Source organism: Protopterus annectens, chromosome 14.part0 (assembly GCF_019279795.1).
Source record: "Protopterus annectens isolate FY-2018-M chromosome 14.part0, PAN1.0, whole genome shotgun sequence".
NCBI lineage: Eukaryota > Metazoa > Chordata > Ceratodontiformes > Protopteridae > Protopterus > Protopterus annectens.
In genome coordinates this window covers 811,924,261-811,942,575 of record NC_056748.1, presented here as the reverse complement: position 1 = coordinate 811,942,575, position 18,315 = coordinate 811,924,261, and the positions used below count along the sequence as shown (strand labels likewise).

Here is an 18,315-nt window from a genome sequence, read left to right as displayed (position 1 = left end):
ACCCAATAGTTAGGACTGCAGCAATGTGGAATGAAGAACATAGTACAGTTTTGTACCTACCATAAATGTAGATGTTCGAGGATCCACATTGCTGCAGTCCAATTTACCCTCCCTCCTTCCCCTCTGTGTTTAGGGGTGGTTGTGTAGGTGAGGTTATGTTCTGGTAATTTTGTATATATTGTACATATTTCTGGTGCAGGTATGTTTGGAGGTTTTGGTTTTGGCCTTATCTTTTCAGGGTCTTCTGACATCTGGGGCAAGAAAAGACTGAGGATATGACGTCGGTCATGCGCATTAGTACCCTGACGTACTGACGTCAGTCTAATGCGCCCTGACCGACGTCAGCCATATACTTTGGTATTCGGGCCGACTGGACAGCGGACTACCCAATAGTTAGGACTGCAGCAATGTGGATCCTCGAACATCTACTTTTATGGTAGGTACAAAACTGTACTTTACACATGTAACACAGACCATACCCTAACACAAGACCAGATCTTAACAGCAGTTACACATGTAACACAGACCATACCCTAACACAAGACCAGAGCTTAGCAGCAGTTACACGTGTAACACAGACCATACCCTAACACAAGACCAGAGCTTAACAGCAGTTACACGTGTAACACAGACCATACCCTTACACAAGACCAGAGCTTAACAGCAGTTACACGTGTAACACAGACCATACCCTTACACAAGACCAGAGCTTAACAGCAGTTACACATGTAACACAGACCATACCCTAACACAAGACCAGAGCTTAACAGCAGTTACACATGTAACACAGACCATACCCTAACACAAGACCAGAGCTTAACAGCAGTTACACATGTAACACAGACCATACCCTAACACAAGACCAGAGCTTAACAGCAGTTACACGTGTAACACAGACCATACCCTTACACAAGACTGGAGCTTGACAGCAGTTACAAGTGTAACACGGACCATACCCTAACACAAGACCAGGGCTTAACAGCAGTTACAAGTGTAACACGGACCATACCCTAACACAAGACCAGGGCTTAACAGCAGTTACAAGTGTAACATGGACCATACCCTAACACAAGACCAGAGCTTAACAGCAGTTACACGTGTAACACAGACCATACCCTTACACAAGACTGGAGCTTGACAGCAGTTACAAGTGTAACACAGACCATACCCTAACACAAGACTGGAGCTTGATAGCATTTCCAAGTGTAGCACAGACCATACACAAGACTGGAGCTTGACAGCAGTTACAGTGTAACACAGATCATATCCTAGCACAAGACCAGAGCCTTAACAGCAGTTACGGTGTAACACAGACCATACCCTAATACAAGACTGGAGCTTAACAGCAGTTACAAGTGTAACACAGACCATACATTAACACAAGACTAACACACAGGTTATGAATAGATCTTCTGTCATAGCCAACTTATTAGGTGCTGAGTCATGGAAGTCAAGAAGTTTGCCTTGAGAGCAGAACAAAATGTTACTTGAGAGGTGAACATTGACATCTGTGTAGAAAACACATAATCAGAGTTAGTATCAGAGAGACCCTATCATAACACTTTGTAATGCATGAAGTCTTATCTGCTTCATGTACTACCAGTTATAGAAAAAAGTATAGGGGCATATAAAGCACCTAACACTGACACACAGCTAGCATCAGAAGAAAAGTGTACCTCTGAGTTATTAACAGATTTAATAAGCTGTTAGGTAACTTCTCACTACCACACATTTTATTTAACAGTCCTGAAAGTGATATCTCTAACAGCTTTTAAAGCTGTCTTATCTTCCATTGTTGTTCTGTAATGTGTGGCACTGACCACTGTTATGGTCTTGTTTGAACTTAGAGCCTAACAGCACTAGGAGATGCTTAATAAAAGCTTGTTAAACATTTTTCAAATGTTGGAAAGTTGCTTAACAAGCCTGTCTTTTTCCTGTGTTTGTAGCATGTCCAATGCACTCCATGCACTACAAAAGCTTGTTAATCATCTTTCTAACATCAGAAAGAGCTTTATAAGACTTTTTTTTCCCACTTTTGGATCAAAACTACAGTGCTCCATGCACTTAATTAGTATTTGATTAAAGTATATGATTTTTATCACTTCATGTGGTGACAAAACCTTCTGAAGTCACAATTACATGTAATGAACACACAATTAATAATCAGAACTACTGTAAAAAGCAAATAGCTACAACCATCGCTAGTACAACTGACAGAACACCATCTTGGAAGTACTTAGATCTATGTAGAATCACATGACTCTGTTTAAATCACATAGCTAAATTGTATACCACATTTATTGCTTTTATTTCTGATTTATACAGTTTGCTTTGAAAATATGACAATGTCATCTTATATACCAAATATCAGTTTTAAGATGAATATGTTTCAATTATTCTGTTGATATTTAATGAAGAGGGATATAATATATTTTTGTGATGCTGTTTATGATATGACCTGCCAGGCTTTCATCATATATTGAATGTATATTCTGTGCTTTTACCTGCTTAAAAGCATGTTCTTTTTCTTTTGTGTATTGGACTTTTTATAGGCAGGACCTTGATTCACAAAGAAATTTAATGACTTGCATAGGTTCATGCATTGTATAAAATAAGGACTGATGACACTTAAATCCAGGATTGGCTAAAACTTCAGTGTCCCATCATTTTAACCATGAAGCTGTATTGCTTTAACCTCTCAGCTGTTACAAGATAAACTTTTGTTTCTTCCAACATTTTAAGATTTTAGTAAAAATCCATATAGTTCATGCACTCTGTAGTATTTATACGACACATTTTGGAATATCTTTATGATGTTGGGCCCCTAATCATACTTTATTGCTGGAAAAGAAGGCATATTTCCCCTTGAAACATAATATATGGTTACTGTACCTCAGTGTACCCATACTGGTCTTGCTGGCCCTGCTGCCTCATCCTAGAAAGAAAGAAAGTATAATGTAACCATTTAGTTATTTAATGCATTCATTATTGTTCTTTACAACAGTATATGGTATCAGACAATATATTTTAAGGAGCAGTGATGCTGGAATAAAAATGGAATTGTATAATGGCTATGTAAATGTAGTGATTCACAGACACAGTGATGTTCCAGTGTCATGCTACTATATCTAGACAAACCACAGAAAAAGCAATATATTTTATTGAAATAAGACACCATAGAGTAATGATGAAGTGTTACAGGGTTATGTGGTATTGTGTGACTGTATCATAACAGTATTTCTGGGAGAAATCAAAGCACTTAGCTTCGCATCATACTATAAAACACTCCATAATTGTTATTATACAGTATCTTACACTCATTAATATCTTGCAGATTATTTTTGTTGTCTTCTTTCTTTGTTTATTCTCATAAGGAATGCTAAAGTTTGTAAATAACCTTCCAGCTCACATGAAAAACATAATTTCTTTTTGCATGCATATACATATACTCTGTATACCACAGAACCATGGTATGACTCATAATGCATACAAACTCAAAAAATTGGTATGAAAAAATCCAGTTGCCTCTGAGATATATGTCCCTCCCTCCCTCCAAATCATCTGTTTGTATTCAGTAAATATACAGGGGAAGTCCAAACCAGAAATCCCATATCTCAGCTACATATTCTAGGTCTTCTAGTAAGATTACCGAAATTGATAGCCAAGCCAAGAAATGTATTCCCCTTGTCATGTTTTGGATTGATATCTAGATCTACATCAGTGGAATGTGTCCAGCAGAAACTGAAGAGGAAGACTCCCAGAGGGTATTCTGCAAACATTCCCAAACCACCTCATACTGAAGCAGCGCCATCTCTCCAGCAAGGACATCCTATATGACTGAACTTCTCATCCTGTCTCAGATATGAGGTCCAGTGACCTTCCATCTGTTTTTACACAGAGATCTTGGCTGTTCTTCATTTCCTTGTGTGCATAAACATGCATGGAAAACACAGTCCATTAGTTGTCCTTTTGTTGAGTCCCAGTGAATTGTTCCTGTTGTAATGATTGGAGAATCACTGTGTTCATCATTTCCTTGTTTGTCCAGAATGCTGTGCATTTATTGTATACTGACAATGAGTTTGGGTGACTTGTAGTAGAAAAACATTAAACATAAATGTTTCCCCCTACTCCAAAGCTGAGATCATTTGCCGTCATATACATAGCTGAGGAGACACCCCGCCCGACCCATGTGCAAAAATGGGAAAAAGCAGTTGTGGTGGATGGATGGATATATAAATACATATGTAGATATGATTGTCACTGTTGACATGACACCCCAACCCCATATGCAATATGGGAAAAAGGGGTTGAGGATGGATGGATATATACATAGATGTATGCATATATATATATATATATATATAGCTGTGTGTGCGCGCGCAAAAGGTATATTCAAGAAATTAATAATGGCATCTGTTTTGATGGGTTTGTAAGTTTTAATTTGTTAACAGGTTGTTCAAAAAGGCTAGGTTCAACATAATCCTGTCTTCTATTAGCAACTGGTTGGGTAACAAATGGAAAAAAATGCTGTTTGTACTGTCACAGCAGAACATATGGCTCTAAGTAGCTTATCTGATTTTTTAGATTATGGCACATTAATCGAAAAGCTGTAGGTCCTATTGACAGGGGAATATCCTTTAGATTGATAAGAGCATATCTTTTATACTGGCTAATGACTTGTTATATGAATATAATAGACTAAGGTTATGTCCAATTCTGTAGGAAAGGAAGTGATCTGTATGGAGTTCTAGAGGCTTCAGTTCTGGGATCTCACATATTCAATTGTATAGTGGATCTGTTAATGCATATGAATCAGTAAGAGGATGATGTAAAGATTAGGTGCTAGTTTATATAGTAAATGAGCGTGAACAGGTTATAAAGTATCCTAGATTACTCAGATTAAGAAAAATGAATCATAAATGTAGAGAAGAAAAGAGAAGAGCAATTATGTAGCACCTGCTTTGTAGATGTCATCATTTTGATGCTTTGACCTATCAAACTCCCAAACTCATGTTCCCACTGCTCCATTTTACCATCATATATAAGAAGTAGTAGGGTATAAAGCATTTTTGCAGGAGGCCATACCCCCCAGATCCCTGATGTGATGGCTCTGACCTCACAATTCTAAACTCTCTATACATTACCCCTGTGGTTGCAACCATCCATCCATCTACAACTCCTTTTTCTAATTTTTGTACCTGGGGTTGGGATATCACTGCCACAGTAGCAGTCCTCTAGAAGCAAGGTTCACAGTGTCAGGTGGCTAGCCCTGCCACGGTTGCTCTTTCACACCACATACACTTATGTGCACTCACATCTATGATCAGTTTGGAGTGTCCAAACCACATACTGCATGTCTTTTAAATGTTGTAGGAAACAGGAGCACTGTCATTGCATCGACTCTGAGAAAAAAGGATCTTTTATCCAAGTTGGTGCAATTTCATATATAGTGATTTGGGGGTGCAGTGGCAGACCCCCACATCTGAAGGTCCAGGTACACATAACGATCTACTGGTTAATGGTACACTTGCTCACTGCAGATGGGGTGTGGAAGGTATGCCTTCAATATACCCAAGTACACCCCATAATATTGGAAGGTTACAATAAACTTTCAAGGACTACATTGAGGAGATTTAATAAGGCCCAAAGTCTAGATAGAGGACTGTTACATTATGATTTGTAGCACAGTGACATGTCCTAGCCTGGAATGCAGTGCAGCATTCTGGTCAACATAAAGCAAGATAGAAATACAAGGAATTGAAAGAATACAAAGAAGTAGATCAAAAAAAGTCCACGGTTATGCATGGAATGCCATGCAAAAAACATTTAGAAAGGCTGAAAGTTCACTCGTTACACCATAGAAGAATACAAAAGGAGATGATGTGAGTTCAAAGCACAATTAATGATAGCTATCTGTTAATTGCATACAATTATTTTCAGGATCGTTCAGCACTAGAATATACAAGAAGACCTTGAAGAGAAAATATGAGAATGTAAAAAAGGAAACATGCCACCCTACCGGAATCAATGTTTTGGCCTTGACTGTGCTGTCAGTGTGGAGGGTTTTGTGATGAAAGAAGGAGAACTGAGTGCTGTCAGTGACCCTCCATCCTATGGTGTGGGCCTGGGTTTTGGTCACTGTTCTAGAGACTCCCAGTGACAACTGGGGTAGAAGCATAAGCACTACATTAGTTAGATGAGGAATGGACAGTAATATATGGTTAAAATGTGGGTGTGTACACTCTGTCAGGTTGAAAAATAAGGCAGGAACCTTGTCCTACAAGCTGGGTACTGTCTTACGTTTGGCTTTCTGGTAGTATAATACATCCCAACATCCCTGCTTCATGTTTCAAAGCAGCTACTCAGTGTGAGCCAGCACAGGGCACATACTAACAGCTGGAATTACCATATTCACTAGAGGGGGAAGTCCCTACCCACAGGGAGCATACTGAGGGGTTGTTCCATAATACATGAGTATTCTAAGGGATGAGGTGATTAAGTACATTGGAATCAGGAATATTGTATTGCTCTGCCATGACTAGGGCTATTAAGTCCAGAGCACAGTGCCTGACAAACATGGCTAAATGAAAAACTCAGAGTAGCCTGAAGTGCTCTGCCTGTCACTATTTGAGGAGAGAAATATACTAGACTATTTAAAAATTGAAACGGGAACATATGGGAGAAAATAAATTTGCATTTGACTATGAGTTGGGAATGTGGACTAAAATTATTTCTTATTTGAATGTGGGTGAAATGAAAATGAATTAATAAATCATTCTTTGGAATACAGTGCATCTACTGTATGCCAATAATTTAAAGAAAATGCTTTATATTATATCCTGATAACTATAGGTTATGAGGGACTGTAAGTCTTGTATGTCCTTATCCAAGTTTCATTAAGAGGAATAGCATATTCCTTTACAGGTAAGTATTGATTTACTTTCATAACTTCCTTTTAAGACATACTAGTATGTGTACAATTGCATTCACAATAAATATTCGGTAAAATAATTATTCCTTAATCAGTAATCTAACAAGACCATTTAAGATATTTTAAATGAAAGGTGAAAAATATGAAGTAAGAAAAAAAATACTGATTATTTTAGCAAGCAGAAACATTTTGCAGACTGCCTGGGAAATCTGTAGCTTTCATGTTTGTTTTCCTTGTTGGAAATTGCATTCATAAAATCAGCTCTTACTAGAACAACATATATTATTTACTTATTTATTTAGTTTATTTTTTAGATTTTGCATCTAGTCTCTTATAAATAAGCCCTTTTTCAGGGGGCAGCCCAATGAGGGGAAAAAATAAATAGTGGGATGCAACACTTTACTATTTTGTGTATAAAACAGTGTAGCACTTACAACCCAAACACCTAGCATTTAGCTTTCGTTTCAATTTATCATCTATAGCAACTTAAAGTGTTAGAGCAAAGCTACAAGTATCACAAAAAATGTTGCGGAGACAACATAAGAGCAACCAGTTACAGTAACAGTTGGAGATTTAACACAGCGATAGGTATCTGCCATTATGACTAAGACACATAGGCTGTTTGTTGTCATATGGTGTAATACATATCATGCTAGTGTACTGAAATCAATGACCAACAACTCATTAGTGAGTCATAGAAACAGTTAGCAACTGGCAATGTGAAGAAAGGTGCAGCATTAGTGATATGCAAATGACCAAATAACAATATACAAAGAAAGAAGCACAGTCTTATGAGTGCACAACGACATGCAAATGAGGGTCTGTGAAAACAGGCCAGGATTCATAGTCATGAGGGTGGAAGATGCACAAGTATTGCATCTGACTATAAAGGTATAAAGTAAACCAAAATCTGTACAGCTGTACCTGTTGAATATGTTTGGAGCAGCAATAGCTGTGGCCCAGCAGTATTTGTTATTCATAAGCAGCACTAGCTTCTACCTGGAGGCCCATTAGAGCCACAGGTAGTACGTTAGGAAATGGTATAAGCAGAGGATAGTATACCATCAGTTAACTGACCAGCAACTGATGGACTGGTTGTATGATGTCAGAGAGATTATATGGGAGATGACTGGCATGTGTGTTCTACAAACTGCATCCAGGAGGAAGCATGAAATTCTTGCAGCACTGGATACCAAGCCATGTGTAGCTGTTACTATAGCTACAGGGACCTTTAAGGAATAAACAGAGGTCACCTTGAATATATCAAAGGCATCAGCCAGCAGTTTACTCAAAACATTTTTCAATACATTTCTGTTTCATGTTGGAGTGGATCTGTTTCCCTGTCACTGCAGGGGAGAGAGAGAGAGAGACTACCGTGCATGACTTCTCTGATATCTCTTGCCACCCTGAAGTACACAAAGATATATTCTGAGCAACTGTGTTAATAAAGGGACCACCTGGTACCCACAGACAGTAGTATATTGATAGGAAGGGGCTACCATTCCTTCAAATGCAAGGTACTGTGCAATGCAGGGGGCTGATAACCAGTTTATCAGCACGGCACCCCAACAATGCTCATGATTTCCATTTATGGCATATATGTAGTCTGTATCAGTGCTTGTAGTGTAATAACATTTCCTCAGACACCTAACGGGTAAATGCAGGCACAATGGTAGTCTTACAGCTGTCATCATTTTACAAGTATCTAGGGACACATTGACATGTGGCTGTGCGCACAACCTGGGGATGGATGACAGGTCAGAGGAGGCAGAGATGTGGGCCTCTTGGAGGGGGAAGGTCTATGTTATAGACAGTTTCCTCTGTGGACCAGGTGAGTGAAACAATATATGACCTTGCTCTGGGGCCCCTATAGCAACTTGATACAGTGAAACTACAAGCCACCTATTATACTGATGAAGCAGTACTGGAGGAATGGAACCTGTAAAGTGCCACTGTTTAGTGGGTCCTGTCCTTGAAAGTTCTGTATTGTGGTGTGCAGACTGTGCTCCCTACAATAGCCTCCAGAGATGGCCACCCTGAGTATGCACACATCTCCAGCCATGGACGATACAGCTGGATTGGGCAGTGAGGGTTACACTTACTAACCTCCATGGATGTGGACACTCTGCCAATGTGTGCAGGAACAGACCTTATGAGACCTATCATACCATCATTCCTGGATTCCTTTGCCTCCTGTAGGCACTGAACTTACTAAGAGACATCTTAGAGAAGCCAGACAGCACATACATCATTTCCATGTTACATAGGTAACTGCAGACTATGCTCAGATTGTAGCAGTGCATATCTGTTGATTGATTCCAAGTACGTCCCACATATGGGGAGCTGGCTGCAACACCAGATGATACAAGAAACCCCTGTTTGGCTGCTGTACAGTGGATATATATCCATGTAGGATGCGGTGCACTCATCTGGTGCTGCAGCCTCAGGGAAAGCAGTGGTGGTGCCCTCAGGCATGGGCAACCCTCCTTAACAAAGATTGTTTATTGACATGTTGTGCACCCCCTTCATTAGATATGGATAAGGCCACATTTTCATCCTGGACAGTGGGTAGATGACCAACCAGGGGAGAGACAGACAGTGCCAGTGTGTTCTGGGATTATGATTCAGTGTTTGTTTTCAGCATCACTGGCAGACTCTGTGTAGGTAACTTCAGCCTGATGGCCTGCTACAGCCTTTACAAATTTCACCATAGCAATGGTCTCACCTGTGAATACAAGATAGAAGACATAACAGAGTGAGTCTGACTACACCTGCAGTTGTGTTGTATATGCAGATGGTTGGGGGGGACATGCAGATATAAAACATGCACACACCTGTACTGGTAGTCTTCTTTGCCAGGATATCCAATGTACCTACTGGGAGCATATGCAATGGTACCTATGTTCTCCCTATAATCTGTATGGGTGGTGTTGCTGTATACCAAGTGTGGTATGGATATTAACAGTGTTGTTCTCTCTGTGAGACACAGGAGGTTTGGACACTTGTGGAACATGTGTCCAGTCCTCTGGATATTATACTCACACTGTCATTGTCTCAATGCAGGGATGCTAACAATGCCTTATCATCTATGAAGCTTGCACTGGGAGGTTGCCCCTCTGGCTGCAGGACCACCATATCATGTTGTCGGCATGCTTCTCACATTGTTGTCTAATGCAGTTCTTCTCACCCACAGGACTGATGTTGTCGACCACTCTTCCCCAAAAGTGGCCCCATAGAGTCTGGTGAACACCCCCTTCTCTCCAACATCCATTAGTCCTGAGTGCCTGGGCATCATTCTCAGCTGAGCTAAACTTGTCTGACATCTGCCTTCCATTCCTTATGGAAGCCAAGAGTTCACCTATGAAAAGATAAGAGCAAAGTTGCAAACTAGTAATGTCTGGGAACTATAGGCTACCAATGTGATACAATAGATTAACTTGGCTATACCTAACAGTAAAGGTTTGAACATGGATAGGATGACATTAGAGGCCACAGATATGATTTGGTCATTACAGTACTCCAATGGTAATCAAGAACAGTGGGATGGACATGTGCACATATATAATTGTGGTAGATAATACAGAGATGCCTTCTTGGTTAAATAGTTGAATAGTGAGCTTTACAAGTAGCTTAGTTAGCGGCCTACTGACTGACTATGTGAAAGAGGGTATGGGTTAATACTCACAAGGACTGCCTGTGTGCATATGCAATATTCGGTTCTATATTATATCATCGAACGCTTAAAAAAGCGAATGCTGATTGATCGACCTAATTTAAGCAAAAGCTTACAATCTCGAACTGTCAGATCAGCGATTTTTTTCCCTGGGAAAAAAATCGCTGATCCAAAACACATACACACAACACAAGCACACCAAACAAACAAAAATCCACACACATACACCTAAAATCTGATACCTAACCCTACACTAAACTATGCACACACCACTAACTACCCACTTACCTTAACCCAAACCCTAACCCTAAGGTCCATCACTATCGCACACTCACCTCACCCGCTCCCTAACCCTAACTCACTTAAATCCGCCCTAACCCTCATGTCCACTCAATCGCACACACACCTAACCCGAGCCCTAACCCTAACTCACCTAAAATCACCCTAACACTCACATCCACACAATCACACACTTACCTGAATCCGACCGGTAACTTTCCACCATAACACTGAAAATACCGAAGCAACAGAAACGGACAACTGAATTCTTTCCCGAGGAAAAAATTTGAGTTTCTGCTGCTTTGATATTTTGCAGTTTCGCAAAAATAAATTTGATCCATCAGCGTTCGAGGATATAATATAGACCCCAATATTCATTTGTAGGTTAGACAGAAGGGTGAAACAACAGGCAGTTCTGCTGTTGTGAGCTTACCTTACCACCGATGCAGCAATATGTACATACAGATACATCAATTATATCATCTGTATGAATCTGCATTCAGCTCTTTTATAGAACAACATTGTTATCATAATAACATTGGTTTTACCATATTCTGTTGCCAGTTAAGGTCTCACATGTCTGATCATATTTTTACCACAGTTTTGTGGGATACTACGTGTCTTCTTCAGGCTCTCTCATGTGGACATGATGCTTTTGCATTCCCAGATAAGATTACAAGCTGCCTAATTACTGCTGCTCTGGCTGATACCTTGATTGAAAGCTTTGGCATCTAAAATGATGTCTTAGCAACAAAAGTCACAAATGAGTACTAGTTTGCCCTGAATATGTACTAGCAAGGGTAGATTCTGATGAAATCTATAAATCACTGTGTTTTCCAGAAGTGTATCAATGGCATAAGGTGTAGATATGTTCTGCTCCATTCTACTGATATGCTGTGCATGCCTGGTTATGCATGCAGGCTTGGCAGGTGTGTGCATTGACTACATAGTTGCACCCTTTTTTTAAATTTCTACAAGGCTTTTGGGTTTCTAATACCATGACAGGAATGGATCCCATTCCTAAGTCAAAGTACGATTAAAGTTCATGAAATTAGTATTGTTTCAATCTTTGATGTCAGCCAGAAGTGCTCTTTGCAGAACCCGCAAAATTTGTATGGGATTGCAAGTATTGGTAACATATCTAAATATGGTTGTAGATCCTTTTTTATAAGACCAGTTGCTCCTACTACTATTGGAACTGTCTGGGTATCTTTCTTCTACATTGTCCTTGTTTCTGCCTGCAGATCTTATCTTGATATTTTATGACTTTGTCTCTCTCTCTGTACCCAAGACACTGTAGTCACTGGGTGTGGTGATTTCAATGATCAGTGCTACTTTTGTCTTCTTTTCTTGGACCACTATATCTGGTTTTCTAGTATCTATCTTTTGAACCGTCAGTAATGGGTGGTCCCATGTGATGTAGACTTCATAATTTTCTATGATGTTTTGTGGCTCATGTTTTACTTCAGTACCATAATGTTTGCACAATCCCCAGTGCAATAGTCTTGCCACATTATTATGCCTTTCACTATACAGTCCTTCTGCCATTAGTATGTCACAACCAGCAATGAGGTGTGCGACTGTTTCCAATTCGGCTTTACAAAACCTACATTTGTCTGTTTCTCCCACATGTTCAATGGACTTTGTAAACCAATGTGTATGTAGCTCACTATCTTGAGCCGCCAATATTAACCTTTCATATTTTGGTATGAATTTGCCTCTCCTTAACTATTCCTGCATTTGATCCTGATCAGCATGAGGTTCTTCCAGACGTTTTCTGTACTTGCAGCTATATTTATGCATTTTCTACATTTCTTGCCTTCTCATCTGGTCTTCACCTTATATTGTTTCTTTTGTTTTTTGGCACATTCAGTTCCTGCCTGACTTTTATCTACTTCTGGTTTGATTTCCATTCTGCAGAGAAGTCTTCTTAGATTTATTCTCCTCATGTTTCAAAACTCTACATGAGATTAAAAGTAATTTTAAAGTGTGAAAAATAGCCTGACATTTTTTTTATATCCCCCTAACTGGCTCCCTCACAGATTCTGGCTGAACGCTTGGTCCTTGCACTCACACAGTCCTGGAAACTCACTTCCTCCTTGTTGGATGCCCCAGACAAAACCCTTTGACAAGTGGGTCCCCTGACTCCTTAGGAAGATGACCTCATGGTGATTTGTGGCTAGGCTCAGGGAGTAAGAGTTCCCAAGGGGATTTTTGAGTGTGGAGCTGAAAGTTATCATTCTCACAGCAGGTGGTTATAGTTCTTAACTGGGAGACTGGCTAGTGCAGTGACATCAAGATATTACTGCCACCGCTGTGTTGACTTGAGATGGCCTGAGAGGCTCTTGATCTCCCAGGAGTATACATACATATATATATATATATATATATATATATATATATATATATGTATATATATATATATATATATACATATATAGGTTTACTATCAAAATGTTGAAGTGGATTTGGTCTAATCCACTTTGGCAAAGTCCATAGATCGAACGGTGACAATGTCGAACTCTGACATTGTTGAAGTACAAATCTTGCCCGTATCTCGACCCATGTTAATATTTGTTCCTAGGTCAGAATTTGGCATTATGACAGAGGGGAAATCTTCTCCATTAGCATTTCATGTCATGTTTTCCTTTGTACCTCTTTTTGCTATATACCACTTTCTCACTTTGTTATACTCTCCTTTTCACCCCTTTAATGGACAAATAAGGTATTCAGGTGGCTAAGCATCAGATATGCTGCGTGTTGCTACTGTGCAGTACTTAATGACAGCCTGCTGCAGCAGGCTAGATGTAGTTCTACCTGCTATGGGCTTGGTATGCATTCTTGCAAGGTAACAAAAGGCAGTGCAAGCCAGCTGCTTTGTCTTATTGTGTAGCTCTTCTGCACTGCTCATTTGAGGTTGCATCTTTTCTGACCTACCACATATGCTTTCCTTGAAGCACAGCTGACTGCCAACCCATGCAACTTTTCCCTACTTAATTATTCATGTCTCTTTACACATTCGTATATTCTCGATATTCAGTACAAGGTTTTTGGTACTGTGCAGTGCGTCTCTGCAAATCCTGGTTATAACAGTAACCACTGCTAGTACCTCACTTTTAAGCATTATAGGTCACAAGGAGGGGCTGTTCTATGCACTATTCAGAAATACCACTGAGTTTTTTATGATGCTATGGCTAGCCATTTGGTGGTATGAAGACTGGCTCTAGATGATGGTCACAGTTGATGTGACACCCCAACCCCATGTGCAAAAATATGAAAAAGGGGTTATGGAGGGTGGATTGCTCAGAAAAAAAATATGTTAGGGCAGTAGCTGGCACGGAAATAGCCTTTGCATCTTGGGTCTTTGTCTTGGAACAAGTTACAGAACCGTGGTATCTTGTATTTTGTCAACAGGTTAACTTAGCAGCCCCACAACTAAACATACATATAGAGCCTGTCTTCTTTCATATCAACAGACTTAGAAATCAGAAGTCCAACCCTGGATCAAGAGTGAACTCAACTATAGCAGTTAGCCTAGATCTGATTTTATGCCAAGATTATGATGAGAATGACTTTTAGAGCATCGCTGACTATGAGTAGTACTGTAACAACAATGCAGATAAGTTGCCAAGTAAAACAACATTGATTGGCAGGTTATAGCATACCTGAAGAAGTAGCAGCAGAATATCATGCCGAGCAGCGAGATTAGGAGGCCTGTTCCTAGGATGATGACATAGGCATTCAATGGCAGATCATAAAATCCAGATGTGGGCATGTTGAGGGAGTGCTTACTGTGCTGACGAGCTAAGCCATAGTTACACTTCCTGTTGGAAAAAAAATAGGAGAGTGATAGAAATTGCAAATAAACATACGTCCTCGTGCCATAATTCTGCCATAGAAGTCTGCTGATTATTTTTACCTTGCCAGTGTACTGAACACTATTCTACATAAGGGAGTATTTAACAGATTTAAAGTATTAAATGCCAATTTGTGTGTAATTCAGTGGATAAAACCCTAGCTAAGCAACAGGGCACAATAAATCACAGCAGACGGCTGTTTGTCCCTTTAGGGGTTACCAGTGTTGTCCCACAGGGTTCTGGGCCATTTCTCTTTAGACTCATTTTCTTAGATATAAAGCTAAGAAATGGACTGTCGATAACCCGAAATGTTGAGGATTGCAAACTGGGTAACACAATTAAATCAACAAATGACGGTGAAGTTCTCCAAGATGATCTGCATAAAATACATATTTTGCACTATAGTTATAATAACCTCATGTTTAATGTCAATAAATACAGTATCACAGGACTTGACAGAAAGGCCATAAATTATGTTGAGAAACTGAACATAAACAGCTCATAAAACAGTGACACCACCAATAAAGATGAAGGGACAAGAGCAGACAATTTAAACCTTTTTTGCCATGTGTTACCAAAAATCTTTCAATTCTAAAGGTGTTTCTAGTCAGTCAAGGTAGATTATTGTACCAATATATATATATATATATATATATATAACTGATCTGAATGAAGCATTACTGAATAAGGTGCTACTTTTTGTTTTCTTCAAACAAAATATACAAAGAAACTCGAAATAATACAATGATTCCTCACAAGTAAGACCTCAGGGTTGGAAAATGTGAATGTTCACATAGGCCACAGGAACTGTCATTATATTCTTTTAGGATCTTTAGAGGTAACTGCTGCCTGGTTTATAAAGCACTGTCTTTCTGTGTCTGTTTGAAAGTCTATGCTTGGGATGCATCACTGCGGGAAACAACACCATAATATGGAACCCATACAAAAAAACAAAAAAAAAATCAATTATAGAAAAAATATGGCAGTTCCTTATGCAGCACCTTCAGAGATTATAGAATAAGCTTTCCCTTAAAAATGCTATACAGAAATAATATTTTTTTAAATACTTTTATTGATTATCACTTATGACATAGGCAAACTTACATTTATATAAAAGCAACCAAACCATATAAACAAGTTCACATTTACAGATAAACCACATGAAATGACAACTGAATAACCAAAACAAAGGTAAAAACGGACAAAGCAGCTACAGCACGGACTGTTTAATGTTAGCGCTTTCGGTTAAGGATATTCCTCCACCTTCTTCAGACATATACAATATAAAAAACTACAGCACCACTTTTTATACATAATGAGCAAACTAATTAAAAACAATTAAATAGTTAATTGAAGTAAATACTTCATTACATACAATGCAATAATTTAAAGGGCTAATACCTTTAAACACACACTGAATATTTTAAAAATATATGTATATAATGGTATCATTAACTAAACAATGTTCTCTTGTATTATTAACAAATATTAAAGTTAATGAAAATAGAACAACTAAAATAGAATAGAAAGAATAAATTCAAATAAAATAGAATAGAATAGAATAAATTCAAATTCTGCTACTGTCAACCCTCCAAAATGCATATAAATATGTTGTTGTTATATGACCATTCAATGCAATAGATTAATCCTACATTTTATATAGGGAAACCCAATGACTTTATAAATGCATCTACACATGTTCTCTATAAAAATAAACCTAAAAATAAAAATAAAAATAAAATTAAAGAAAAATGCATCATAAAAATTAATAAATATAAACACCAATAGTAACTGTTGTTATTAATGGATGGCATTAATGGCAAAAATTATTCCATCAATGACAAATATAACTGTGAAAGTAAAAGTGTAGTGTACGTTGCGTTGTGCAGGAGAAGTCCCTCGTTTTACATTGGTAAAACAGAGAGGTCATTAAAGAAAAGAGTTTATGAACATCTTTATGCTATAGGGAGAAGGGACATGACCAATGCACTTGCCAGGCATATTTGTGAACATCCTGAGCACTCTTTTCTATTTTCTGTCATACAGCAGGTAAAAACATGCCTTAGGGGGGGTCCATGGCAACTATGGCTTGAAGAACAGGAAGTCCTACGGCAAATTAGAACACTTGCCCATTTACCCCCAGGGTTGAATGAGTATGCATCTATTAAATGCATCCTCAAATTAAAAGCATTGAAGAGATAAGGTTGTTATTATGTCTATTATGCCTTTATTGTGACACATTTTTCATGGTTTTTGGATTAATTGAGAGTTAGACAGATTTATTTAATAAACACTTGGTTCCTCTCAATTATAATATTGCCATTAATAACAATAGTTACTATTGGTGTTTATATTTATTAATTTTTATGATGCATTTTTATTTAATTTTAATTTTTATTTTTATTTTTAGGTTTATTTTTATAGAGAACATGTGTAGATGCATTTATAAAGTCATTGGGTTTCCCTATATAAAATGTAGGATTAATCAATTGCATTGAATGGTCATATAACAACAACATATTTATATGCATTTTGGAGGGTTGACAGTAGCAGAATTTGAATTTACTCTATTCTATTCTATTTTATTTGAATTTATTCTATTCTATTCTATTTTAGTTGTTCTATTTTCATTAACTTTAATATTTGTTAATAATACAAGAGAACATTGTTTAGTTAATGATACCATTATATACATATATTTTTAAAATATTCAGTGTGTGTTTAAAGGTATTAGCCCTTTAAATTATTGCGTTTTAGGTAATGAAGTATTTACTTCAATTAACTATTTAATTGTTTTTAATTAGTTTGCTCATTATGTATAAAAAGTGGTGCTGTGGTTTTTTGTATTGTATATGTCTGAAGAAGGTGGAGGAATATCCTTAACTGAAAGCGCTAACATTAAACAGTCCGTGCTGTAGCTGCTTTGTCCGTTTTTACCTTTTTTTTGGTTATTAAGTTCACATTTACACACATTATTATTCACATCTATTATTATATATCATATAATCTAAGCAGTATTACATAAATTATTCAATTCTTAAAGTTAATTCCCCCTAAAAAATATTTTTCTGTGTGTATTGTTTCCACAATTTCCATTTTCTTCTATGTAATTTATTCCTACCCTTTTCTAAAGATCCCACTTCCTGTTCTATGTTAAAATATTCACTACTTCAAGTATAATTGGTTTAGATTTTGATTGCCATTTTCAAGTAATTGCTTTTTTCTTGACAGCCACCAGAGTTAAACTTAACAATGCCTAGGCAATTCAGATCCTGTATTCCTGCTCAAATAATAATTTCCTTAGTTACACTTATCTGCTCACCAACTATTCCTGACAGAGTAGTCTGTTGGGAATTTTTAAAGTATGTCAACTGATTACAGTCCAGAAACATATGTTCCACTTACCTCTTTCTTCACCATCACAGCTGCAACATTTGCCATTTACCCAAGGAAAAATTCTTTGGAGTCTTGTTGGGCTATAAAAGTATCTATGCAAACACTTCCAGGCAAAACTCCTAAATATTCTAGATTTTGTTGGATATTTGGAAACTGTTCATATGTCCTCCCATTGTTTC

General features: G+C 38.0%; 1 protein-coding gene across 1 annotated transcript in view; it reads right to left on the bottom strand.

Moving 5' to 3' along the window:
- The window catches only part of LOC122789262 (RING finger protein 122-like), a 317,323-nt gene that overhangs the window by 154,661 nt on the left and 144,347 nt on the right, over window positions 1-18,315 (bottom strand). Inside the window, exons 2-3 of the mRNA XM_044056559.1 lie at window positions 14,549-14,707; window positions 2,893-2,935 (exon numbers count right to left, since the gene is read on the bottom strand). Coding sequence (XP_043912494.1) covers window positions 2,893-2,935; window positions 14,549-14,658 — 153 coding nt within the window. The 5' untranslated portion in view covers window positions 14,659-14,707. The remainder of the gene's footprint in view (window positions 1-2,892; window positions 2,936-14,548; window positions 14,708-18,315) is intronic.